At 35.2% G+C, this 27541-nt stretch overlaps 1 protein-coding gene across 3 annotated transcripts in view; it reads right to left on the reverse strand.

Annotated features, from left to right (window-relative positions):
- The window catches only part of FBXL17 (F-box and leucine rich repeat protein 17), a 500946-nt gene that overhangs the window by 146717 nt on the left and 326688 nt on the right, over positions 1-27541 (reverse strand). For all 3 annotated transcript variants that reach the window (XM_049648607.1, XM_049648606.1, XM_049648605.1), the window contains one exon: positions 16214-16290. In XM_049648607.1, coding sequence (XP_049504564.1) covers positions 16214-16290 — 77 coding nt within the window. The remainder of the gene's footprint in view (positions 1-16213; positions 16291-27541) is intronic.

The raw sequence follows: 27541 nt of genomic DNA on the forward strand, positions 1-27541 counted from the left end.
AAGGTAAGTCTAGTAGGTCTCCCAAAGAAGGCTGACAGTGGGAGGTGGGAAGTCATATGGTCTGTAGGAGAAAAAGGCCTCCAGCTGGGGAAAGAGGACAGCTTGGTTTTGGCTCTGTTTCTTCCTCTGTAAAAAGTAGGGGCTTCATAGACATCAACAATTTCTGATGGCTGCTATGGCTCTCAAGCCTGATAATCTTTTAGCCCAATCCTATAGGACGAAATTTCTGTCTTCCATAATTTCAGAAGCCATAATAAAGCTAGTTGGAAATATTTCTAGATGGAATTTGTAGCACATTATACAACACATTCTTGCAAAATTTTCCCACTAATAATTGTATTAACTAGAAGTTTCCAGTCTGGACTCCTCATCCCATTCCCCAAGCCCCAAGAGATTTAATAACAGAAACAACGGTTTTGAAAGAGGTTTACAAAACTGACAGCTTTTTTCCCCAAGAATACAGTGCTGGGTAGGGGATACTAGGTGCCAGTTTACAGGTCTTCCCAACAGTACCAAGTATATTGCTACAGTGGCAAATTTTCAATGACTTAGGTGATTTTGCTGCCTGGTGTTGGCTAGGCTTTCCCTCCCATGTAAAAACAAAATGGAAATTGAAAAGTGCTTGTACCTGCCGCTAAGTCTAGGCCATGTCTAAGGTTTCAGAATCCCCAGTGAGGCCAGGCCTAGCTAATCCAGAGTGGTCCAGAGGCTGGAACAGAGGGGTGTAAACACAGCAGTACCATCCCGTCAAATGGCTTACTCCTTTCACCTCAATTTTAGGAGTAAAATGTCTGTTTCTTTAAAACCAAAAACAAAATACAGTGCCAGGCAGAGAAAGCAAGAAATATGGTAGTTAAATGTCTGCCCTCTAATATAACATAATGCTAAATTTAAGGCCAAGTCTAACATGAAAAGATACTCAACATCACTTATTATCAGAGAAATGCAAATCAAAGCCATGAATAGATATTACCTCATACCTGTCAGAATGGCTAAAATTAACAAAACAAGAAACAATAGATGCTGGCAAGGGTGCAGAGAAAGGGGAACCCTCCTACGCTGTTGGTGGGAATGCAAACTGGTGTGGCTACTCTGGAAACCAGTAAGGAGCTTCCTCAAAAAGTTAAAAATAGAACTACCCCACGACCCAGCAACTGCACTACTACGTATTCATCCAAAGGATACAAAAATATTGATTTGAAGATATACATGCACCTGGATGTTTATAGCGGCATTATCAACAATAGCCAAATTATGGAAAGAGCCCAAATGTCCATTGACTGATGAATGGATAAAGAAGATGTGATGTGTGTATACATATATGAATGAATATTACTCAGCCATCAAAAAAGAATGGTATTTTGCCATTTGCAATGTCGTGCATTGAGCTTGAGTATATTATGCTAAGCAAAATAGGTCAAAGACAAATACCACATGATTTCACTCATATATGGAATTTAAGAAACCAAACAGATGAACATAGAGGAAGGAAGAAAAAAAAAAGAGAGACGGAGGCAAACCATAAGAGACTCTTAACTATAGAGAACAAACTGAGGGTTGTTGTAGGGGAGGTGAGGCAGGGAGATGGGCCAAACGGGTGACGGGCATTAAGGAGGGCATTTGTTATGATGAGCACTGGGTGTTACATGTAACTGATGAATCACTAAATTTTACTCCTGAAACCAATACTACATACACTATATGCTAACTAACTAGAATTTAAATAAAAACTTGAAAGAAAAGAAATAAGAAAAATAAAATTAAGGTAAAATCTAACACTGACTTAAAAATCCTACAGTGACTAGAGAGCTAACAAGCTTGTCCCTTTCTGAATGAGAAGTTGACCTTTGGTTAACTTCCTAGATCTGTTCCCCTCAAACGGTACATTAACTATGTTACTAGGCAACACTGCTTATAGTAACAATGGCAGCTAATTGGTAGACAGCATCTAAGTGGTTTAAGAGAACTATAAATACCTGATGGGGACACCACCGCTTTGGATTTCTTTAGTGCAGTCATTCTTGTAACGATTCATGTAACTTTCAGGGATGCTAGATGTGTGCCTATTGACCATTACAAGAGACATTCGTTCATGGGGGTATGAAATTTCTAAGCCAGGGCAGTGCCCACACCCACACCATGTGGATCTCATCTCCTTGCACTTGAACTTTCATCTGGTGGTGAAAGAAAATACTTCCCTGACTGCTGGGTGAGCTGTGTGATGGACTGGTGCAAGGCCTCCTAGAGAAGAGGACTGTCCTCTGGCAAGCGAAGGTTCCCATCCTCATCCTTCTGAATAAACTGTGCCAATGGTGGTCTACGATGGCTAAAAGTCTAAGTGTTCAGTTGAAGGTGGGCAAAGCATCCGAATGTTTAATTTTTGGTGTTTCTTATGGTTTTAGGTCTATAACCCAGGACAAACAGCATAATGCTAAAGTCATGGACAAATTAATTTTAATAATATTTGTATTGGTTCTTTCATTCAAGAATTTTTTTAGAAGGTTCATTGTAGTTGCTCTATGATAAACAGATGGTAAGGTAAGATGACAAATAGGAAATACAATTAAGTGGCCAGTGCAGTTATCAGTGGAGCTGGCTTTATTTGAGATATATTTCAAGGGTAGAGCTGCCCTGGCTTATTAGTGGATGTGATGAGAGGTATAAAGAAGAGTGAAGCATCAGGGACACCTAAATTTCGGCTGGAATAACACAGTGAACAGCAATGCCATTTACTGAGTCAGAGGAGACCAGCAGTGGTTATAAAGAAGTGATAGAAATGGTGGTGAAGAATAAACAGGCTTCTACTCTGCATTTAGATTAACCCCCTGAAAAGTAAGTACTTACATACGGCAGTGTGGGGAAATGATGCTTTGAGAAAAGTGATAATACGGATCCAGTTTTATAATCAGAATTATATACTTAATTCCTTTTACAGGAAGTGGGGATGAATAAAGAAGAAAAAGTAAGAAAGGCAAAACACAGCTTTAAGTGTGCAGCACATCATGTGTTAAATTGAAACAACCCCAAAGTTCAACTTCCTTTACTGTTCAAGGAGAAAATCCTTCACTATGTACTTCAGGATAAAGGATTTGCAACTATATGGTGCTTGAGAAATATGCTATTGCTGTAATTTAACTCACTGTATGTGGGCTTCAAGATGCACAGTGGCATTCCAAACCAACTTTTAAAGAAAATTGCATGGAATTTTCAAGACATCAGGAGCGTTCTTTAAAGTTATGCAGAGAAAACGGATTTTTGATAGTTATGAATTACATTTAGTGCTGCCAGATTGCAGGGAACACTCTCTTTGCCTCAGTATGGTTAGAATTACTGTTGACAAAGTTTTAATTTAAATTTTAAGGATTTAAATGGAAGAATATAGGTCACTGAATTTTCATTCATTGTGTAAGTATTACTAGTGGCAGAACGCAAGCTTTGTTAGTGAGGGTCCAATTTTGGCCCTGGAGTCCATCTTTTCTGTAGTAGTTGGGAATTGAGTATGTGTTAGTGAGAATAATTTGGCCCTCAGTCAGTCAATCAGTGGACTGAACACGCACAGTTAGAAACCTGCCTGGCACAGAACGGAAGCTTGGTTCAGAAATAATAAATGCATTTGTGAGACAGACTCAAGTCCACACAAATCATTTATTACAATCACAAGCTAGAAGGGATTCGATCTTTCCTAGCAGGTTGTAGATTTAGATAGATTTGCAATAGTTGGAAAACACACTACACAGCCCCGAAGTCTAATTCTACAATTTTCAACTGGTTTCCTAAAGTTGAAAAACAGAGGTAAATATTTGTAGAGCCCACTGCATATAAAAAGATGTTTTCAAGAGCCTTGCCATATCCAGGAAACCATAAGAAATTATAGTAGGTGTCTAATTTAAACGTTGTATCTTAAAATAACAAATGTAAAAGTATATGCTATATAAACTATTAAAAATAAAGACCACTTCCTGGAAGAGGAATTTAAAAACTGTATTTTTTCATAAATCCGCATGAGTAGAGTAAGTTTCAGATCAACAGTCTAGCAAAAGGATGAAGTATGAGTAGCACAAGAAAACCAGCATACTGTGGAAAGGCATAGCCTTTTGAGCCTTTGTGTGTGTAGGGGAGAGGGTCTTTCTTCAGGTTTGTGCTGTTTGGTGTCCCATTGTCCTCATTGGCCCCCAGCTCTAGAATCTGTGTTTTCCTCCAGAGAATGATGAGTATAAAGGGTAATACTGACACGTATAGCACATACTCGTGTGCATTCCCTAAATGTGCTCTAGCCCCAAAACGTTGTTGAAGTAAGAACACAACAGAAATTTGGAGGGATATGCGTATGGGGAGGAGGTGACTGGCTTTCATAATAACACATGTCACAAGCATGTAAATAATTAATAACAGTATACTGGTTAAGTACCACATGCCAAAAGCTGTGACAACAAAGAACCCATAAATTATGTGCAAATTTCAATATGCTTGCTAAACTCACCCCTCCTTCTGCTGCTCAAGAAAATTTTGCCAGAATCCAAGTGAGTGAAAAGAAGAAATTACTAAATTTGTTCTAATTTATAATTCTTTAGAAAATAAATCCTTTCCAAACCTTGATTGCAAGGTGTGTTGTGATGGCAAAGTTGAAAACGAATGCTTTAAAGGATTTCATGTGATTTCTTATGTAAACCAGAGCAGAAGGTATGATTCTCAGAAAAAGCCAAGTACATTTGCCTCAACATAAAATAGGACTGATTGAATTTCAAACTCTTCGTTTATTTTGTAGAGCTGAAATGTTAAGTTCCTTATTGCTGTTCAAAATTGGCTTCAATTGTATGCTATTATATATGTATAATTATATATATATATATATATATATATATATATATATATATATAATTCTCATTCATTTGAAAGAAGTGTTTGGTTACTATAGGATGTACGTGATTTAAAATTTCAAATATATTCTCCTCAAGCACATTCAGAATGTCATGCTGGATGATTTCAGCTTGGTCATGAGCTGCTTCACGCACGCCGGTCTTGTCCTCAGTACACCAGAGAAGCATCTCTGGACTTCTAATCTCCAAATCTGACTTTCCAAGGCTGACTTCAGAGAGATTCTCAGATAGACAGAGGGCAGGGAAGGGGATGGAGCCTACCAGGGTATTATTGTGATTTTAAATCTAAAAGAACAGAAGAATCCTTTCTGAGAGGAAATACAATATCTTCAAAGCAAAACTGCTTTCTTGGAGAAGCTCCTAGACATAAATGTGAAGAAAGAGATAGTAGGAAGGGAAAAAGTGGGAAATTTCATCTAAGAAAGAGAGAGAGATGATTAAAAGTCATCATTCAATCATCAGACAGTACTCAGCTAGTTTCTACTCATTTTTTCTTCTAAGAATGATGTACCACATAAAAGTATCACGGTAAGCAAGTTGTACATTCTATCACTATAAAGGTCGTTCATTTTGAAAGGCTACATTATATAACAAATAGAAACCTACCCTAACTCACTGAAGACAGACAGAATTTTCTTTTGTTTACTTCTTATTTCCAATTTTTAAAATCTCCTTTGCTCTGCCCACATTCAGTCACTCGTAATAAAAGACAAGTCGCTTTCAGGTACTCAGCACACATTGCACACAGACACACACAGCCTGGATCAGCCACGTCAACTCCACACAATTGTTTGAAAAGTTGAAAAGTTCAAACTATTTATTTAATGTCATGCAGATAAACCCAAGAAAAGGAACATATTTGACAGATAAATTTTAGGTGACTGAGTCTTATAAACCCAAGGAAATGTTTTAGGATAAGCGTTAAAATGAACACTTTAATATTTAAAAGTACACTAGATTTACCAAATTAGGAAATTAACAAAACTACCTTTTTGCCTCAGGAGAAAGTTCCATTTAGTAACTATCTAAGGTGAAATCAATCATCAAGAGAATCTCTTTGGTTCTCTTACTCCCAAAGATAGGAGACAGAAGCACCACTAACCCCTTATTCCATAGATAATAAAAGCAACATGTGGGATTGGATGAGCATGGGAAGATTGGCATCTGCTACCCCAAGAAGAATGGTGACCATTCTGTAGCAAGGAAATTCATCAGTTTTCTACTCCTGAGCAGGTCACTGACAGACGTATTTCTTACCTATACACCGAAGGAGAAGTTGAACCACAGCAGCCTCAACTCCTGGTTATTCTGGTAAGTGATAAAATCAATTTAGTGAGAGTCCAACAAGCATTTTAAATGCAAAACGTATTTTTCACGGTAAGACAAGAAAGTATGAAGGCCCTGAATGAGATTATAGAAGACCATACAGTTTGAACAATTTTCTACTTACTTCCAAATGGATCCAAGAGGTCTAATTTTACACTTAACTTAAAACAAATGCAGCGAACAAATCATAAACAAAATCAGAAGGAAACTCCAAAAAGCTGGAGTAGCTAAAATGTAAAATTACTTCTCCCTTCTAATTCCCAGCTCTAACTTCTCCAAAAGCAGAACATGCAGGTAAGATGAAGAGAGTGTTGGATACAAGGAACTAGAAATTTCTAGTGTGTTGGGAATCTCTAAATGAGGATGCTTTAAAACTCAGGGGCTGAATTGCTGAGTTGTAATGGGAAGGTTGGACTTGTGATGAAATACAGAATAAGTTTTAAGCTGGAGGAACAAAAGAAAACAATAATAGTCTTATATGGTGACATAAGATTCAGAGCACAACAGACTTTAAAAGATGAAATTTTCTAAATTAAAAAAAAGAGCCTAATTCACTCAAAGAACCAGAGCTCTTTAGAAAAGCAGCTGATGCCACGTCTCTAATATGAAATGCACAAAGCCTGTTGTATCTGACGTAATCAGTCTATATCAAAGGCACATAGGAACCAACTTGAAGAAGCTTCCATTACCAAAGATAGGACAAACTGACTGTAAGGGATTGCTGAGTTTATAATGATAATTCAACAACAACAATAACAACAACAACAACAACAACAACAACAACTCTTCACTGGCACCTTTGGAGGATGATGGAAACATAAAGAGAGGAAAGTTAGTAAATAAAAAGAAAAAGTCATGTATTAGTCTTTTCTTTCCTATATAAATTGAACGCAGGTAGACCAAAAAGTTGATCATGGAAAGTTGTTATTACTATAAGGAAGCGCTGCTAAAAAAAGAAAAGAGAAAGACCTTCTATAAAGTCTGTAAAGCTCAATCCTATCAGTGTTAGTGGACATAATGATGTGAGCCTAACTAGTGACAGACATGCAGTAAAATCAATTATTTTAATGTCCAATTTATATTTTATTGTAAGTGCTACCACTTTCTAAGGGGAAACATAATAAGTGTTTTTGTTTTGTTTTAAAATAAATCAGATGCCAAGTATCTTAAGTAGGTAATTAGTCAGCAAATAATGAAAAAAGATTTAGTCAAACATCAGCTGGGGAGAGTAAAATCATTTCAAAGAGAGGGTGAAACCCTAGAGAATGCTTGCAAGTGGAGGAGATGTGGTTTGATGCTTTAGAAGGAAGAGATGCAGGTCTCGTTTTTTTTTCTCCCTTTCTACTCCTCCTTTTCATATCTCAGAAAATGGGGAGCTCTAAAATTAAAGGGCATAGAGGAGGTAGAGTGCAAAGCCACACCGAAGAGAGAGTCCATTCTGACTTTTCTGAGAACATTCTTGGAAGAGGCTCTCCTAAGGGAAGGAAAGGAAGGGGCACCTGAGACAGGTGATGACATTGAGGCCCCAGGAACTTCTGGGCTCAGGTTCAAGGGAGATGAACTTAAAGAGGAGCACAACTGCTTATGTTTTTGAGAACGGTATGACTGCTTATCTCTAGAAATAACTGTACTTTTAAAAAGTTGCTATGAAATTATGTCATTTAGTATTGGCTAAAATTGCTTTTAAAGACTGTTTCAATGAAAAAAATCATTTGTATATGAAAAACAGAGACATTTGAGGAGTTATCTGCACATAATCCAGTAAATGATTTGAAGTAGGAGATTTTAGTTCCAGATTTGCTAATTAATTAAAACCTGTCTGGGCTCAACTTTCTCCTCTACTAAAAAAGAGCAATAATATTTCTGCTTCCTTCATAAATTTGGGGGGAAATTAAAATTTTTTTAGTGTTTACTTATTTTGAGAGAACGAGAGAGAGGGAGAGAGAGAGGGAGCAGGGGAGGGGCAGAGAGAGAGAAAGGACACAAAGGATCCAAAGCAGGCTCTGTGCTGACAGCAGGAGCCCCACGCAGGGCTTGAACTCATGAACTATGAGATGATGAGCTGGGCTGAAGTCAGATGCTTAACCGACTGAGCCACCCAAGTGCCAATTCTGGGGAATAATTTAGGTAAGAGATGTAAGAAAAATGTTTTACTTATGAAGAATTATATATAGTGTTGAAATTATTAAGAAAATATTTGTTGAATACATGATTACACATTGAACGTCAATGAGAGTCTCCATCTTCTGGCTAGGGAATGTTTAATCACAGCATGCAACTGATATTTGGTGCTGGCATTAACAAACTTATGGTGAATAAGCACATTAAACCTATTAAGTTCTGTGACTATATAATTAGATCTTACAGGGTAGCTTTGTGACAGTGTTTGTCCACAGATGGACAAACATGGTGGCGTGCAATTCAGTCACATTTCTTAAGCTCTGACAACTGGGAAAATCTAGCAAAGCTTTCTTAGTAATAAATACTTTTAAGCACATCACTGACCTATGAGTGATTATACAAGAGACTGACTTACTATTAAATCCTTATCATGCCACTACTTAACAAACTATGTGAACCTGAGCCTTTCTAGGCCTCAGTTTCCACATCTGTAGGCCTGAATATTAACAGTACTATCTAAAGTGGGGCATTAAGGGGGTTAAATAATGCCTACAGAAAACACCTAAAAAATGTTAACTATTCTATCATTATGATTATTGTCATGAAAGTTTACATTAGATTTCTTTCAATTGAACTGGATACTTGATTAGTAGTTAGAACCCAAAGTAGTGTTTCCTTTTATATATGTTAAGTGAAGTTGTTACCATGGGAATGGTGAATAAGACAGGAAAAGTTGAGATGAAAGTTGGAACTTACCCTGAATTTTCAACTAGAATATTTTCATAAGGTTTCTTCAAAATTTGCCCGTGTGTGCACGTAATCACTTTGGATGATTTCTGTTCTTTCTTTAGATTAACCAACGCATACAAACTCATCCATTCAGACACCTGTTCTTGCTCTGAGCCTTTCCTAGGGCTGTACTACCTCAAATGCCCTTCCTTCTCATCTCTGTCCTCCCATGCCTCTTCCATTACAGACGCTTCCCCAGTGATTTCAATCCCTGATGACCGGCCCCTCAAAACCCTATATCTCGTAGGGTCTATTTTTTTTCTTTGACCTCATCATATTGTTTAATCTGTTAAAAAACTTTTCACTGTTTCTATCTTCCTTCTCAATGTTAAAGAGTAAACTTCCTATCCAACTCCTATCCTCCACGGCACCCAGCCAGCAGTTATACAGTAAACATCTGCAGAATGAAACAAAACATAAAACCAGTCCAGAATAAATCGCAGGATTAGAAGGAATTTAAACATCATATAGGTCAATTCCTTACTCAATGCTTCCATCTTTCCACATTCTCCTAAAGAGATTATCTCAGCTTGAATAACTCTTTTTTTAAAAAATTTTAAAAGTGATCTTTACAGTCAATGTGGGGCTCCAAACCACAACGCCAAGATCAAGAGCAGCATGCTCCACTGACTGAGCCAGCCAGGTGCCCCTCAGCTTGAATAATTCTTGTAATAGAGAACTCACTACTATTCAAGGCATCTATTTTCAAGAAGGTTTAAACACTAGGAAATTGTTTCTCATGTAGGATACTGGAAACATAGTATTATTGCAATTATCTTGGTGTTCATTGTAGTCCCCTTTAGATCTAGTTGTCACTGATAATAATAAAAATTCAATAATAATACAGCATACTACACGGAAAACAAATGCTTAGAATGCATACTCTCAAAAGTGTGTGATTTGGGACAAATTTCTTTATCTATAATAGGCCTCCTTTATAAGATTAATGTTAAAAACAGCTAATTAAAATTAAAATTAAATGCTAAATTTTAGAAATGTTAGAAGTAATTGAGGAAAGTTGGAAAGTGAATATTTTAGTTAATGATTCAGTTAAATATAGAAATTTAGTATTTATTTATAAAAAAACTAATTAATTTAGAGCAATAACATACATGCATCTGGAGGTATAAGAAAGTTTAGGAGCAAGCAAATAGAAATTGGTCCATTTGTCTTGCTAATGTAGGTTAAAGGTTTCTTAATTTAAAAAAAAAAAACTTCTTATATTAATGAAGCTAAAGCTGGCCTGTGAATTGGTTATGGGAGCATTAGCTTGAAGAAACGTCTTTAGTCCTTCTCAATAGATTTGAGATTCTGTAGTCTGTTATGTCAAGGCAGAGTGATAAGCATTGTTACTGCTCAGCCTTTTACTTCAAGGTTATGTAGATGCAGTCTTAGGATGACCAAGGAAATAGGGAAGAAAGTCAACAATTTCTTTGCTGTTGAGTAAAGAAAAACATTCAGAAAAAATTGCAATTAAATATCAAATGTTTGGTGAGAAATTACGACAATTACTGAGAAGAAAAAAATGAATATAATATTTGCTAAGTACAACAGTAGGTGTATCAATCTAGCAGTGAGGAACTTCAGGAATAGAAATAGAGAATTAGAAGTGAAAAGAAGTAACTTTCAAGATGGACACATAAACAAGGGAAATTTGCAACAATAGAAGATTCAGCAATTTAGTACTACTTTGTTAGAAACAATAAAAGCTATCTATATTTAAATGATAGAATGGAAAGAAAGCATGAATAATCAACAGTAAACAATAAGACATTCTTTTTGACTTGCAAATATATTTTCTAAAGTTCTTCTCTGTCACTTTACAACTATTAGAGTTATTCCTGCTGACAAAGGGAGCTGAATCTTACCCAACAATCTTGGAACACTTTGAAATACAATTTGAAAATGAAACAAAATGTAAAAGGAAAAACCAGAGATTTAATTTTAAATGGAATATCATTGTATGTAATGCATACCTAATAATATGAAAAATAAAGTAATATAAAAAGAGCAAAATTATTTTTGGTATGAGACTTTTTCTTGAATACTTTATCAGTGTTGGTTTGACAAGAAAAGATGAAGCCCTCTTGATACGAGTGTAATCCAGAATACTTGTCAGGGTTTCTTTTTGTCTCTTCAGCGTGCATACTTGTTTTGATAATGCATCCAGGATCCCAATTTGAGTTAACAAACAGCTGAAGAGATCTGGTATCTCAAGAAGAGGTAGGGAATGCACAACCTATAAATCTTTCAATAATGTTCAAAGTTCAACAAGGCTGGGGTGAGGCGTGGATTACACCAAAGCACAGATTAATGTCAGCAGGCCACTCCCTGCCATTCTTCCTGTCTGGAAGAAGATGCATTACTTTTTTTTTTCTTCCTTTTTTTTAAATGAGCAAGTTAGTCCTGTCCTCTCAATCCCATCAGAATGAAATCTCCAGGAATACAGAAACTATATATGTCTTGCACGTAGCATGGAACACATCACATAGTAGGTGCTGAATCAATCTGCTGACAGAATGAATACGTATCATGTCTTCTGTGCAGCAGGCCAACTGAAATGACATCTGAAATGATCACCATGGGAATAGTGACCTCCTTCACTTGGGAGACCTTTAGCTCAGAGCAATCCAAAAGCTTTTGTGGCAAGCCTTGAGGTTAGGTTTAAAAGTCCCAAATCAGGCAGAAGACCAATGGCAAGCAGAAGAAGGCGTAACCAAAGACTGTGCTGAAAGAGTAGCCCCAGGGCCTGTGGGAGAGACAGAGGAGCCTGTGGAACAGCACAGAATGACCCTGTGGGTTGTCAGTGACCTTGTAGGCCCCAAATATCGATGTCAGAGTTAAGTGTTTACAGTCCTCTTTAATTAAAGGTTATTTGACAACTTGAGAGGGAAAGCAAAAAGATATCCTCTAGAGTGTATTTCTAGGGCCCTTAGGAGTGCTAAGGTCAAAGGAAATGTGATAACAACCCAGAAAGAAAACAGGGCCCTTTTTACAACTGCTCCCTGACATAGGGCCACACTGGTAAAACTCACTATGGAAACGCTAGGGGAGGTAAGTGCTTTATTCATCCATCCCATTCATCCCACCACATGCTCTGTGCCATGCAGTCCAAGACAGACTGGCTCTGATGCCCACAGGCTTGAAGGATACACATGACTTTCTACACCTCGTATTCCTTTTAATCCCAGGGATACAATTTTCCAGAGGAGAACTTTGAACAGAAAAGCGTTTGAAGGTAAGCAGAAAGTAGGTTAAAAACTATCAGCTGACAAATTCTTATAGGAACAAAAGAAAAGCATAAGGGGAGCCAGGAGAAAATTATCCAAACAAAAATGAAGAAGCGATGAGGAAAAAACTAGGGAGGCAAACGAAAGATTTTAAACTTTCTGCTGCATCTTTCCCTTTATTCCCTACTAATAAGAATGTGGTTGACATAGCTTAGGTATGTAAGTCAATGAGGCAAGTACAGGTCAAACTTCTAGATCATGATTCCCACAGACAGGAAAGCCACACTTGGAGGAAGAGGAGGAGGAGGAGAGCCGATTCTTCTTCAGAGAAAGAGATGATTCTATTATTTTAAGAACTGCTAATTAATGAGTACCCACTTATGCCACTAGGTACAACGCAGATGTTTTATATTCATATTCGCTACCTTTTATGGTACATTTTATTATGTGCTTAATAGATGACAAAACTAGGAGGTTAAGTAACTTGCTCAAGGTCATAAAGAAAAGTAGAAGCAAAGCTGGATTCTAACCTAACTCTCTGACTCCTAAGTTTGAGGGATATTCCCCCCACGATACTGCCTACATAACATGTATTTGTTCAGGGAAAGAAGAGTGACGATATTAGATTTCTCTTCAGGGAGCAATTTCCCAAGACTATATTTTCCACTTAGCTGTGCCTGAATTATTGATTTGTTTATAATTGCCATCCTTTACCATAAAGATCTATGTTCAATATGGGAATAAGAAGCCTATTAGAATGATAGTTTTCTTCATGACGACTATATCATACATCAATTAAAATGAACATAACTTCATAACAGCCTGGCCAGGTGTTGCTAAGTACTATAATACCGCATTCAACATCTGTGAGAATCTTGACAAAAATTACAAATGACACGCCAGGCGGGCTGCTGTTTCTGAATCAATGCATTCTGCAAAAAACTTCAAAAATCTTGGGATACTATAATGAAAGCATGTACAAACACAGCATCACAGAGGGAGGAGATGAGGATGAGACTAACTAGCTCGAATATGAGTAAAGCAATAGGAAGCAGAATTATGGAGGAGTCTCTTAAAGGATGAAACTCCCCCAGTATCAGGTATGCATCATATTTCACAATTTTAAGTAGCCTTAATAATCTAAAAGTTCTACGGAATATATCTCTACTTATCCAGCTAAAGAAGAAAATAGGCATCTGTTTTTCCATCCTAAAATTTATAATTAACACAGAGCAAGGGATCACAGCCAGCCTCCCCCAGCAGAGCACTTACCTCCAATAACACACTGTTTCTGTGGTTAACAAAGGATAATCCTTTTGCTGTCTTTCTGACAAAAATCATTCGTGTGTTATCAGCATGTTACCAGGGAAAAAGAGATGAACGGATCTGAACTTTCAATGATTTGTTTTAATTTCATAATCAAATAGCAATTATAGTACAATTGCATAAACTATCGACCTTTACCCCTCCTCCTCAATTGTGCCCCAACATTTTGAAGAACAGAATCAATAGATGAACACTGACTTTCACCATGAACCCTTTGAATACCTAAAACCTCAGGAAAGATGGAAGAGAGATGAGGTGAGACAGAGAGCTTAACGCTGAAAGAACTAAGATACTGGAAATATTGTGACAGATTTCTCATCAACATGGCAAGGAAGTCCCCTAAATGTCCATCTCTGGTGCTTTCAGATGGACTGGATCAGTTGTTCTCAACTTTGGCTGATATAACATCATTTAGGAAGATTTTATAAAACCTTTGCCTGGGCCCCACCTCACAGAAATTCCGATTTAATTACTCTTGAATAAGACTCAGGAATCAATATGCTTTAGAAATTCCCCAGGTGATCCTAATGTGCAGAAATCCACTGACTTAAATAATTCAGAGATATGAATAAATGTAAATCATATTGGCAAGGTTTTAACATAGTTTTCACCTCACTGGAAGAAAAGAATTCTAAAATTTCTAAACACCAAAACATGATAATTTCAATAAACAATAGCAATAAATAATAACAACAGACAACAGCAACGTTAACAATAAAAACCTCTTCCAAAACCCAGGAAAGGAAAAAGGGTAGAAGAATTTTGTATAAAAATTTTTCTCTCTCCACCTCCTATAGAGGAAAGCAACATTTTTCAGTGCTAATCATTAGACCTGGTACCAGGTACATAAATATGAATCAGACATGGATTCCCCATTTTTAAAAATGAGGACACTGAGCCTCAGAGATGTGAAGGAACTTCTCTATGGCCAAAGAACAGATAAAGAACAAAGCTTGAACTTGATCAAGTCTCAAGTCCAAAGATTTTTCTCCTCTCTGTATCTTCTGAATCATTTCTTTGCACTTGCTAACTTAGGTGCTCGGACAGAGTGTCATTTTAGCAATATTTTCCACTGTAGGACCCTTGAAGAGTTCATTCTAAGGAACTTAATCCATAGCTCTAGTGGCAATTAGCAATCTGACATTGGCACTGAATAAGTAAAGAAGAGAAATATATAAAATTAGATTGGAGGGGCAGGTAGGAGACTAAGAGTAAAGGAGCTTGAATGCTAAGTAAAGAGTTTGGAATGAATGAATATATTAGCTGATTAACAAGTCCATAGGTATTGAGTATATGCCCTGGGTTGGACAGAGAGAACTCTCTAAGGCCTAGACAATAGGGAGATATTGAAGGTTTTAGAATTACTGTATCTAAGGGGCAATCTAATATGCCAAACCAGAAAACAAACTATAAGAAAAGAAAAACCTATCAAAACACTCCTTTTGCCTGGTATAAGTAAGAAAAACAAAACAAAACAAAAACCAACAACCCAAAAACATTATGAGTAAATCAACATAAGGCTCATTTACCATTATAAAAAACAAACTCTGAAAAGAAATTAGCATTATTTTAAGACAAATCTTGTTTTATGTTATTTTTTATTATAGCTGCATAGAATTTTTCTAAAGGCTGAATTTAGTAGCCGATAAAATACAACTCTCCAACCCAGGACAGATGGTCAGCATGACATCCTAGGACTGGAGTCATTTATTAGCATATGTCAGAGTTAACAATAAAAAAACTTGATGAATTATTAGTTTCCCTCAAGGTAGAAAGCATATTCTCAAATTTAAATGAACAAATTAAAAAAATCAGAAAAGAGGAAAGAAAACCATTTCAGTCTCCCATAATGCCAAATATCTGCTTAAAACTCTATATTTAGATTAAATATACAAATTAATAAGAAAAAATATATAAATGTGAAAAAAAAGAAAAGGCTAGGTTACTCTTTTATTACTCCAATGAGATGATTTCGTACTTTTCATTTTTTTCTAAAACAACTTGCTCTTCTCCACTTTAGAAAGCTATTGAAAATTAAGGTAATTTAAAATCTTGCATCCAAATGTATACCCTTTACTTTTTACATATCTACGTGTGGAAGTTTCCAATGCTTTAAGAAATTTAAAGCATTAAGTAGCATGCCATTTGGGGTGTCAGCAGGGAATGTATTTGACATGACATTAAATTAAGCATATTAACTCAAGTAATAACTTTTTAGTTATACTTATTATATCAAATATTAAATTATGCTGGTGCTTACTTTCACTGGACAGCTTTTTTAGACATACTTTTTAATCCAATGTGAGTGTGTATGTGTGCATATGCACACAGTGTGTGATTGCATGTGGTGAAAAATTGACACTGCATGTTCATTTTATTCTGGGCCCTCGTCTCATGATTTCTTAATTTACTTTGGTATCATCAGACATCATAAGATGAGCAGTCTCTATGAGATAGTAGCTCTTGATTTCTTTTAAAAAGTTTCAAAGATTTTGTAACTTTTTAATTCTAGAAAAAGGAATAGGACAAGGACTCATTACATACCATAATCTGTGATTTTACAGGACACCAAATACAGCTCTTTCAGGTTTTGTCCTTCCTTTGCAATGACCTCCACACACCTGAAACACACACATAAAAAGTGGTGAGTTACACTAATGCGTTTCAAGTTAAATTAGCAAGAGTCTGGCCATGACTGTAACAGGAAGAGGTCAGCATTTGATGAATGCCACAGCTCTCTTCTCTCAACAAACTTCTTTCAAGTGTGTCAGGAAAAAGTGTTATATTCTCTGCTTTAAACTCAAGTGTAGTAATACCTAAATGACTTTAATTAAATACATTTATGACTAGTGTATATTTTAAAACCAAAGTGATGAAAAAGAGACGGTTCTGTAAAAGTAATGTCACATTTAGTAACAGATTAGTAAACACAGGCTATATAAAGAGCATGTCATTTACATAATAAAATGATATATAACAATTATAATGAAACTAGAATATAGATGGATGGGCTCTTGGTTCAATTATTAATGATGGAGTTTGGTAACACTAAAATATACATTTTTGTGTGCTTTATTCCACAAAAATCAGAAATATTTTAAAAATCTATAACATTAATTATAGATGAAAGAAAAATCTGAACACATAAGAACCTTAAAATCTATTACTTTAAAATGTTTAATTCTTAATATTTTAAATGAATTATTGCATAGATATAATAATATAGATAGATATGTAATATAAAGATATGTAAGATTTAAAGTCTTCTCTGGTTTCATTTAAGTTAAAAGGTTTTTGAATGGTGCACTCAGCTCTAATAGCTATAGTGGAACATGTGGTAAAGAACTGAATGAACTTTAAAAATAATGATTAACAACGTCATCCGTTTTGTGGCTCAGTCTCCCATAATATCAGAAAAACCTGTACAGTCATACTGAAATGTAGGAATATGCATCCTTCAATGTAGTCCCTGTTTTAATCTTTATAAATAACAGTTAAGTAAAAGGGTAAAAGCAAAAAGAGTCATTAACCTTTTCTAGGAAGTAAGGATCAAGTAATTTGATACCTGTGTGTATAATCCATCAAAAAATTACTGAGTATCCATCTCTGCCTTGCAGATATTTTATTTGTTGTCTGGCTTATTTGTAGGAATCTTCATAAAATGTCAGAAAAATTTATATGATTTTACTTCACATAATTCATTACTGAAGGTTAAATTAGTTATAAAGAAGACATACTTTTTCCTTTAAGATATTTTTATAGAATATTGTTTTAATGAAATGATAAACATTTCAAAGTTCCTCAGAATAAATGAATAAACATTGTTTTTGGCTTTTAAAAAAAAAACGATTTATGACAAAAACAGAGAAGTTATTCCATGGCTACAACAGAAAACTTAAAACAGCAATACAATGCAATTACCATTGATAGAGCTTATTATGAAGGGAAAATTTTAAATCTAATTCCATGTCATTTGGCTTTAATGTAATATTTGAATAAACTCATAAAAAAGGAAGGGCAAAAGGAGATGAAACATTACAGGCAACAACTATGTTTTATTTACAACTTTATAAATGAATTTTCACACGCGAAGGATAAAAATAAAGACCCTAGATAATTACAAAACCTTTAAATTAAAAGAAATGACTACCTTCTCTCATGCCAAAGGTACGTTTCATCGTCCTCCTCTAACACCTACCAAAAAAGTTTAACAGATGCAGTATTCTGTATGACTACTACAAAATAAAATAAATTAGTACAGAAATAATGTTTGTGTCATTTATTTTATTCTCATGCTCATTCCAAATAGCCCCAAATGCCTGATTTTACATTTGATTGTGAAAAAACTCTAACCAGATGCAATATCCTATCTGTGTTCCTGTCACTTGATTCTTTATAAGATATGCCACAAGCACATAGGAACATTAAAGACACACAGAGCAAACTACAAAGAGCAAATAACACAAATTGATTTCACTGTATAAGCCAGATCAAATGCTATTTCATAGGCAACAAGAACCAGTATTCATATAAAATAAGATAATCAATCACTGGATGAAAACTCTTGAAAAACTGATGAAAGGCCATGAGCATCAGGTTTCCCCACTGCGTGTCAGAGGAAAGTTATCATGAATAGATATGGCAAGTAAATTTAGCTTATTCAAGAGGCGACAGCCAAGAGATAACACATGATTAAGAAGGAAGCAGTAAATATCTTTTAGACAGAAAAGGAGAAAAGAAATATAAGAGAAAAGCACTTTGCTTTTACAAAGTATCACCTAGGATTTTTGCTGTTTTTAAAAGTTCAGCTGCATGAGGTTTTCCAAACACTTTTAATTACCCTGTAATCACAGCCAGTGTACTAGAAGTTACGCACAACACAGAGGTACTCCTTGAATAAAAATTCATGGAGAGAAAAAAAAAAAACATTCCTTGGAAGATGTGTGGCAAAACTTAATTTTTTTAATGTAAATATCACATCATTCCAAGGTGTGATATTTGAAGCAAGGAACCCCAAGTTCTGTGAATGTAGGCTGAAACTCTTAACACGATATTACGCAAAATTGAGTGCTTCAAATAAGTAGCTAAAATACCTGTTGTTTTGAGAGTTGAAAGTGGAAACGGTTTGTATTGTCTTGTTACCGCAAATTGATGGAAATGGAACCCCACATCAACTGGCTAGTGCCTGAAATCCAGGGATTAGTCCAGGTCTAGTTTCCTAGGCAGCCTGCAGTGACAGCAGGTCATGATGAGACAGACACCTGCATGGTGATTGTCCTTTCCTCCTGAAACTTTTAGAGTCCATTACAGTATGTATTTACAGGAAGTATGTGAACATAACACTATAGTCTGTGGACCACATTTACTCTAAATAATTCTCTGTTTCGAGTCTTGGCTCTAGTCTGACCTTTAGTGTATTAACATTACAGCATTTCCCAGTTCACTGTATAGCACTATGCAGGCAACAAACAATGTGGTAAAGCATAGCAGTTATTGAAACTTTTGACTACAGGTACTTATATAATTTTTTAAGGGTCAGTTTTTAAATGGTAGCAATAAAAAAGAAATGTTTGTAAAGTGATAATCTTTAAGGAGAGCGCGAGAAACAAGGACCACATTTAAAACCTTTGTTTCTCCATCCCCTCTCCTATTCACAGATAATGCATAGGAGGATATCCATTAATTTCAGTGATAAATTATAGTTTTGTCCTGAGGGACAAGCCATGAGTCCCTAAACTCATAATCTAGAATTCAATTTTTACCCATTCTTCACCCCACGCTTGTCCCCACCATCCCTAAAGACAAACCTCAGAATATCATATGACTGACATTCTCTATGGGTCAGTACATTCAAAGCTTTCTCACTTAATGCATGACAACATAAAGAATTACAAAACTTGGAAAAAGAACTATATCCTTAGGGAAAGAAACAATCTATACGATTATTAAGGAGAAATTAATAATGAGAAAATGGCATAAAGGAAAACTTCAGATTATCAAATAAAAAAAAATATCCAACACAAGTCTGCTAAACTTTTCCCTAAATTCTGAGAAATAAAGTGAGACATATCTTAACAAGAAGAAATAAAAAATCTGGCGAAATATACCCTATTCTCACGTCCATGGACCCACAGAACCACCTAGCTCCTTTGAAAGCCTGTATTATCATTCTCTATAAACATGAGGGCCTATAGGAACAATTTATCCAAATCAAATGTTCTAGGATCAATATATTTTAGTTTCTTCTGAATTGCCTCCCCTCAAATTATTTTCTTCTTTTATGCTTTGGCAGGGTTCTGAAAAAAAATTTAAAATTTGCAACCACTGTAAATTCTTGAGTAACAGCTGTTGAGTACATATGTGTGTGTGTATACATACATATATACATATAAACTCTTTTAGAATTCCAAAATGTGACAGAAAACCTGCTCCAAAGTATCCAAAGCATCCAGAATTATTACTTATAATAATGCAGTGTTATGCTCACTTGCTTTTGATGTTTTAAATGCACCTGAAACATCTGATGAAATTCGAAAAGCAACAAAAAGGTTACTTTTGTCAGCTATAGAGGATTTTTTTTTTCAGAAGAAAAAGCATTTACTTAGTTTCAGTGGAGGGAAAATCTGTCTCCTTAGCAATAGATTCCTAATCACCTGATTTATGTGAAGGGTAAAGGTTAATGAATTAAGCTGTGTAAGCTTCAAAACTATCAAAGGAATTCAAAAGAGCCTTGAATTATGGAAAACAATGGCCCATTCTACATACATACCAAATTTTTATGTTTTTTGTCTCCTACTCAAAAGCTAGAACATGGCATTAGTGACAATTGAAAAGAACTAATGAGGAAATATGACTACATTGCTTGCAAGAGGAGTGTCCTAGGAGACCTTGTTACTGTTTGTGATGTGCTTCAAACCCAAAAGAAGCTAATTGGAGCTGCCAGACACTGGTTTGCAAATCTCACTTTAAAGGACAGGCTCAATCACCTTAGAGGTGTGGAAAGAAATGTCCCCATTAGAGATGCATTAGTATGTGGCTTGGTGAATTTCTAAATAAACTTTAGGATGTTCTTTCCTAAGTCACTTTTATATTTGAATAATAGATATAACTTCAAGGAGAGGAAAAAATGCAACAAGACAAAAACAACCCCGCAGATTTAAAACAAAAAGTATGAAAAGTGCTGTAAAGTAATTGGCAAATAAGTACAATGGGGAGGTAGGTATGTTTAAGGTTGAATAAACATGGAGATCAAACTTTAAAACTCCTGAAATGCAAACACATTGTAAAAGTGATCTATTTGGGGGTTTAAGGAATAGAACTTCATTTTCATCATTTCTTGAAACTGAGCAAGCCAATAAGCCACCTTATGCTATATAGCTTATAAAAGCATAAGAAGCTGCAACTCACAGACACATACAAATGAAAAAGGAATAAAAAGGATTTACAAGATCTAAGGAGAGCAACAACAGAGCAAACTTACTCCAATTCTGTGCTACAAAAGCTCATCCTGACTTCAGGTCATTTAAATGATAGCAGAGGTCACCAAAACACAATTTGGCATCTTATGGAAAGAATAATGATATTTGATTGATTTTTCTAAATCCTCCAATTGAGTTTTACTGAAGAATAATCCAATCCCAGTGCAGCAAATGAATTGGCATGATTTACAGGTGTATCTTGCTTTCAGAAAATGCCCTATATAAACGATTTCTATTTACAAAAAAAAGACACATTTACAGGTAAACGTGTACAAGACGAATCGACCCAATAATCTATTAATAGTACATTTCTCCTTATTACATGTCACTATAATTTCATCTATAAACATTCCATTTATTACTTTTTCTAGTAATAGGACACCTTAACCTCACAGAAATGGTATGCAGTAGTTATTGTTGTATTTAACTTAAACAACTACACATAATGACAAATGAAAGACACAACAGCATCAAAATGATATGCTGAGTGTGCTTTGTATTTTATGATACACTTTTGTGTAAACATTCTTCTAGTCTATTCCATTTACAACATGATACCAAAAAATATGCAAGTCTATTTTCTCATGTAAACTTCCGAAGATATTCTCATAGTAGACATGTTCACCATAAGATATTTTTTTTAAAGGTTGACTTGCAATGAAAATGCTAAAAGCATTTGCTCAGAGCATGTTCTTAATATACCACAGGGGCAAAGACTAGCAGTGACATGCAAAATGTCACCAGCTCCACCAGTTAACAATAGTTATCGTGGGACACTCATTAAGTTCTCAGATATGAAATGTTATTCTCTGGAAAGCCAATATCTGATTAGTGGACCTAAGGTTAATTTAGGCATTTGCTACTTAAAACAGTAGAGAACTGATGCCCATTTTGTCACATGGATAGTGAAAGAGAGACTTACTACAATAAGTAGTACAGTAAGTAGACTTATTACAGTAAGTACCTACTACAATAAGTGGCCTATAAATTGAAATGTTATTGAAACCTAAGTCCTAGGGGTTTGCACCTTTAGACACCTTTGAGGAGGCAGAGCAGATGTTGTCATTACTGATCCTTCTGGACCACCCTTTCCGTAAGCATCTCTAACATTAGGTAGGCTTCCCAACTGGAAAGCTAGTAGGAGTCAGTGCTGAAAAAGGAGTACACAACAACAAAATAATATTTTCCAATATATTTAGGAATGACCATTACAAATCAGCTCTAACTGAAATATTTTGCTTCTTCATTTATATAGTAAAATATGTTTTAATATAATTTGGATGTTTCTCAGAGTATTTTAAAAATGTTTTTTGGATAGAATGAAGCCTGTACTATTTTAAAAATGTACATCTTCTTTAAGCTACTAAGAAACAAGATGGTTAAAGGTTTCCCCAAAGGGAGCTTAAACCAACTAATTTGTGACAAACATGGATTTGGCTTTAATATTTCAGATACATTTATCCAAAGTCTTGTTTTTAATTTTAGCCATTGTCCCATCCTTTCACCACAACTACGCTAAATCATTATTTAACAACTTGAGCTCACTTAGTCTGAGCATTCCTCAAAATATGCAAGAAACAGAAAAAAGATCCAACGCTTTTATTTATTTATTTATTTATTTATTTATTTATTTCAACCATGCTTTATTGAGTGCAAACTATGTGTTAGAAACATTAAAAGATATAATCGGAAAGCCACATTATTATAAAATGATGGACATAATACTTATAACCTTGATAAATCAACTGTTGTTTATTTTTGTTATTGTTAATAATAATGTTCCCACCTAGGTGCAAAAAAAAAATCATATCATTGAAAACAGTTATATTTCAGGACTAAAGGAAATCCTAGAAAGAAAGGAGGAAGAAATGTAAAGGCAAGACTTTCTAATTCAGCAGTGTATTCATTCCTCAATGGGGGAAAATGTAGTTACTTTGAAACAGGAAAAGTTAAAAAACCTCCTCTTCCTTTAAACTTTTTGGGGTTCCATCAATTTATTACCAACATCTCTGGGGGAATACGGCACTGCACAATGTTGATACTGTTAAGACTGGTGCTACTTCTATGGTTTTCTGGCATATTTTTAGAAAAAGGACAAAAGAGAAGATTTTATTATTCTACATGTTACAAAAATTTATTGTGTGGAAGCAAAAGCCCAGGCCCTTAAAAAAAGACCCAGGAATATAAAAACATATAAAGCTATGGTCCATTTTAGTGAATAGTAATTCATCAGAAGCCACTCCCCTTCTGAAAAAAAGTGATGCAAGATTCTGGCAAGCTCCACACCACGCCCCACTACCACCACCAATAATAAAGAAAAACTTTAATGTTAAATCTAGAAGAGATTTTTAGGCTTCCAAACAACCAAAATGAAACTGAGGTGGGCTATTCCACATATAATTGATAATAATCTCCCTGCCCATTCCTACCCCATTTACCCTAACTGCTGTAAGTAGATAAGAAAGTCTCAATCTAACGGACATCATATACTTCGTGCTCACCTTTGATTTAAAATGGCTAAGACTGAATTATTTTACTGGAATATAAAAGCACCCAGAAGATGAGATTTCAGGCATCATTCAGGAAGGAGTTAAGTACTTCCTTACCAGAAGACACCACAAGTCGGCTTTGTAGTGACTAATTGCCTCTTTAACCTCTGTACTCTGGGAGCTGGCCTGTGCTTCAATACTAGTTCTGTGATAGAGCCAAAGACTGATGTTCAACATAGACCTCCCATGACCTGCGTAGCCAAGGAGTTAACTCAGACAAGATGCTGACAAAAGGTTTCCTTCTCACTTGGGAAGGCACAAAATCTCTTTTTGGATAAGCCAAATTCTCAGAAGACTATAAAACACAGTAGGTAAAGACAATTTATAAAAGTCAAAAGAATGGTTTCACTCTGGCTAACAGTGATTCTAAACATCCAAATGTATAATTCAAAATTTTGCTTGAGAAATGGTTTTAGTGATAAGAAAAAAATAGATTATTTATTTTAAAATGCAATGAAGAGGGCACCTAATTTGATTTCTTTGAAAGCTTATAATTAGATAGCTGTAATAAAACACAAAGAAAGGAGGTCAACGTTCTCCATTCCAAATGTTTCCCCTACGCTTCAAGTATTCATACTCAGGAAGCCTGTACTTTGTCATTAAATTTTTAAGCTTGGAAAATTTCTGGCTTTAGCAAAAGCCAACAAAAGAATTTTTACAGGTGATTTTCAGTAGTGATTACACAAAAATAATTAATTCTGCAATTGGGAGAAAAGCATAGTGAAGGCCTCTTGTCAGGTTCTGAAAAAAGAAAGGGAAAGGAGTGAGTTCTAGATTAAGGAGCTGGAAAAGGGAGGGCACTGGGAACAAAATAACCTCGATATTCATCCACAAAGAAGAAAACAGAAAGCTCACACAGACTTGATGAAGGCAGAGACATTACATACATTTGACTTTACTAATACTTGGCTAGACTGAACTCTGAACCCTTTGAGGCTTAAGGATCATTGCTGCTGAATTCATAAAAACCTATTCCAAAGCTCTGAAACTGCCACTGCTTTATTCTTGTTTTCTCCCATATCATTACATATTAATGTTCATGTCAGAGGTAAAGTAATCTTTGCTCTAACACTTATGGGAAAGGGAAGCATTAGGTCATGCTTAATTGTTCTGCTACATTGTAGTTACACAAAGAGATAACTTTTTCACTTTAAAAAAGAAATAATAATTACATTTCTTTTTCCAAAAAAAAAAAAAAAAAAATAGAAAAAAAACAGCCCACATATTTCTACAAATGACAATAAGGGGCATTGACCAAGAATTCTCTTATGAAAAGTATGCAGTTTATATTTTGTAAATCCCAACAGAAGAATAATGGCTGGTTTCAGTTAATTTTTATCTATCTGAAGGATATAGAAACAAAGTCCTCCAAATTTTCTTCTTAAATAATATTTAAGTAAATACAACAGAATGAAATTCAGAAATTCCAGGGAAAGGCTATTGAATCTTACTTAGCTTTTCTGGCTAAGTAAGAATTTCTGGCCAATTCAATGATTCCTAATATAAAGTTCATTTGCCTATAAAATACACTTCCAGAGGATTCTCTCTTACCTCTATCCATCAATGAAAAGACTTGATCATCAACCATTTAATTTATATTCAGAAGAGCATATAATATATATGTGCATGTGTGTATACATTTTTGAATATAATTCTTTTGTTATAACTACTTTTTAAAAAGTTTTTATTTATTTTTTTGAGGGGGCGGAGGGGCAGACAGAGAGTGAGACACAGAACCGGAAGCAGGCTCCAGGCTCTGAGCTGTCAGCACAGAGCCCCATGTGGGGCTCGCCCGAACCCACGAAGTGCGAGATCGTGACCTGAGCTGAAGTCAAACATTTAACTGACTGAGCCACCCAGGCGCCCCTATAAATGTAATTCTTAAGAAATACATTTTCCCTTACCAATACTATCATTAAATGAGCAAACACATAATTGTTATAAATGCACTTAGTACAAATTTTAGCAGTCTTGACTCTGAAATATCATAATCACTAAAATCCAGGTTGCTCTGCTTGGACTAGTCATCGGTCTATTCCCTATGAAGGGGAAACACATTTCTGCTCCTAGGGAGAGTGGTGGAAAGCTAATGAAACCAGTGTGTAAGACCGATAGAAACCATGGAGGGAAGCATTGCCCAATTTCTCCTTGCAGAAAGTTGCAAAAACATGGGGAAGGAAGAATCATTTCACCATTTGTTTCAGACAGTGGGTACCTTGCAGGCAACATCATGTCTGACAGCAAGAACAAGCAACACTCCCAAACCCAGTACTCAGCTTTATGTTATTCTAAAGTTATATCAAAATGAACAGCACATCTCTGGCATATTTCTCAATGCTCTACTGTTGATTATAGTTACAGTTCTGTCTGCATAAGCAACAAACCATGTAGCAAAATGGAGTAACAGTATTAACATTCCTGCTCTGCATAAAAAAAAAAAAAAAAAAAAACCACTTCTCTCAAGTACCCAACTAAATAAAGGAATTCATTCTGCTATTCTGAGAAAAAGCAAGATTGAGAGTTGAGAAGAGAGTTTACTGTTTTTAAAATTAGTGGAATAAAGAGGCAAGAGCAATGCCAGGTGTTTGAAAGGGATGTCAGGTAAATGTGCTTGGAATCTGATGATCAGTTTTGTGCTTCTATGGGTCCTGAGAGTATCATGAGTTCTTCCCTGATAATGACAGAATTGTATTACAAAATAGAATTAGAGCACAAATTCCTTTTTGCGATCTTTTATTGAAAGGTAAATACATAGCCCTCAGAAACAAAACACACTTAGGCCATTTAGCAAAATTTGGGGCTTTGGGGAAAATAATGGCAATTCAATGACGCATCAAACTTTTAAAAAGGTGAATGAAAATATAAAGAGTAATGACTGTATAAGCAAGTCAGAGAATGTGATATAAACTCAGGGATGTACTAGTCAAACTAGTGGCTTCAGTTAAGATTGTGAAAAGAGTATTATAAAAAGGAAAAAGAAGAAAACAATATATACAACATGTAACAATACAAATATATAACATACTACATTACATATAACATATGTGTAATGATTCTTGTTATAAATAACATATATATGTAATAATGAATATATAAAAATACATTCATTTATTTCATCATTAGTAGGGGACTTGAATTTATTTTGTTTACTTACATTCAGGTTTTTTCCACTAGAAATGCATACAAAATTATAAAGAAAATATTTGAGGCAAGAAAGGTAAGAAATACGGATAGTAAAATAATGTCAGGAGTATACTCACCCTGAAGGGATGCATACGATTCAGGGCTGAAAAGCCTCTGCAAGTGGGTTAAGATTTTGGAATAAGCTTTCAAGGAACCAAAGTAAAGAGGAAAGTAGGATTATTTCTAAGATTCATAATATCAATGATTTTTTAAAAATCTAATGTTCAAAAGAACCTACAAAAAGACTAGATAGGCCTGAGGCAGTTCTGGGTAAAGGCTAATGTTTCAAAAAAAAGTATCAAAATATTCTGCATCATTTAGAAAATGTCCTCTCATTTCTTAATACCACTATGGACTTAACCCATGAGAAACTGGCCATTCAAAAAATTTAAAAATTAAAACTATATTATACATGATTAATAACAGTATAATAATAAAATATATTTAGTTACATCGGAATTTTGCTAAATTTTAATGTTTCATATACAAAATCAATCAGTTACAGATACTGGAAATATGTTTCAGATGCTCAGACTGTCATCATCATATGTGAGTGTGTGTATATGGGTGCATCCACTGTCCTAGTGTTGGGAATGGAATTCAACATTCCCAAATCAAACAAAAACATTCCCAAATGAACAAAAAGATCTCTAAATCTTTTC

Source organism: Panthera uncia (genome assembly GCF_023721935.1).
Source record: "Panthera uncia isolate 11264 chromosome A1 unlocalized genomic scaffold, Puncia_PCG_1.0 HiC_scaffold_17, whole genome shotgun sequence".
Lineage (NCBI taxonomy): Eukaryota > Metazoa > Chordata > Mammalia > Carnivora > Felidae > Panthera > Panthera uncia.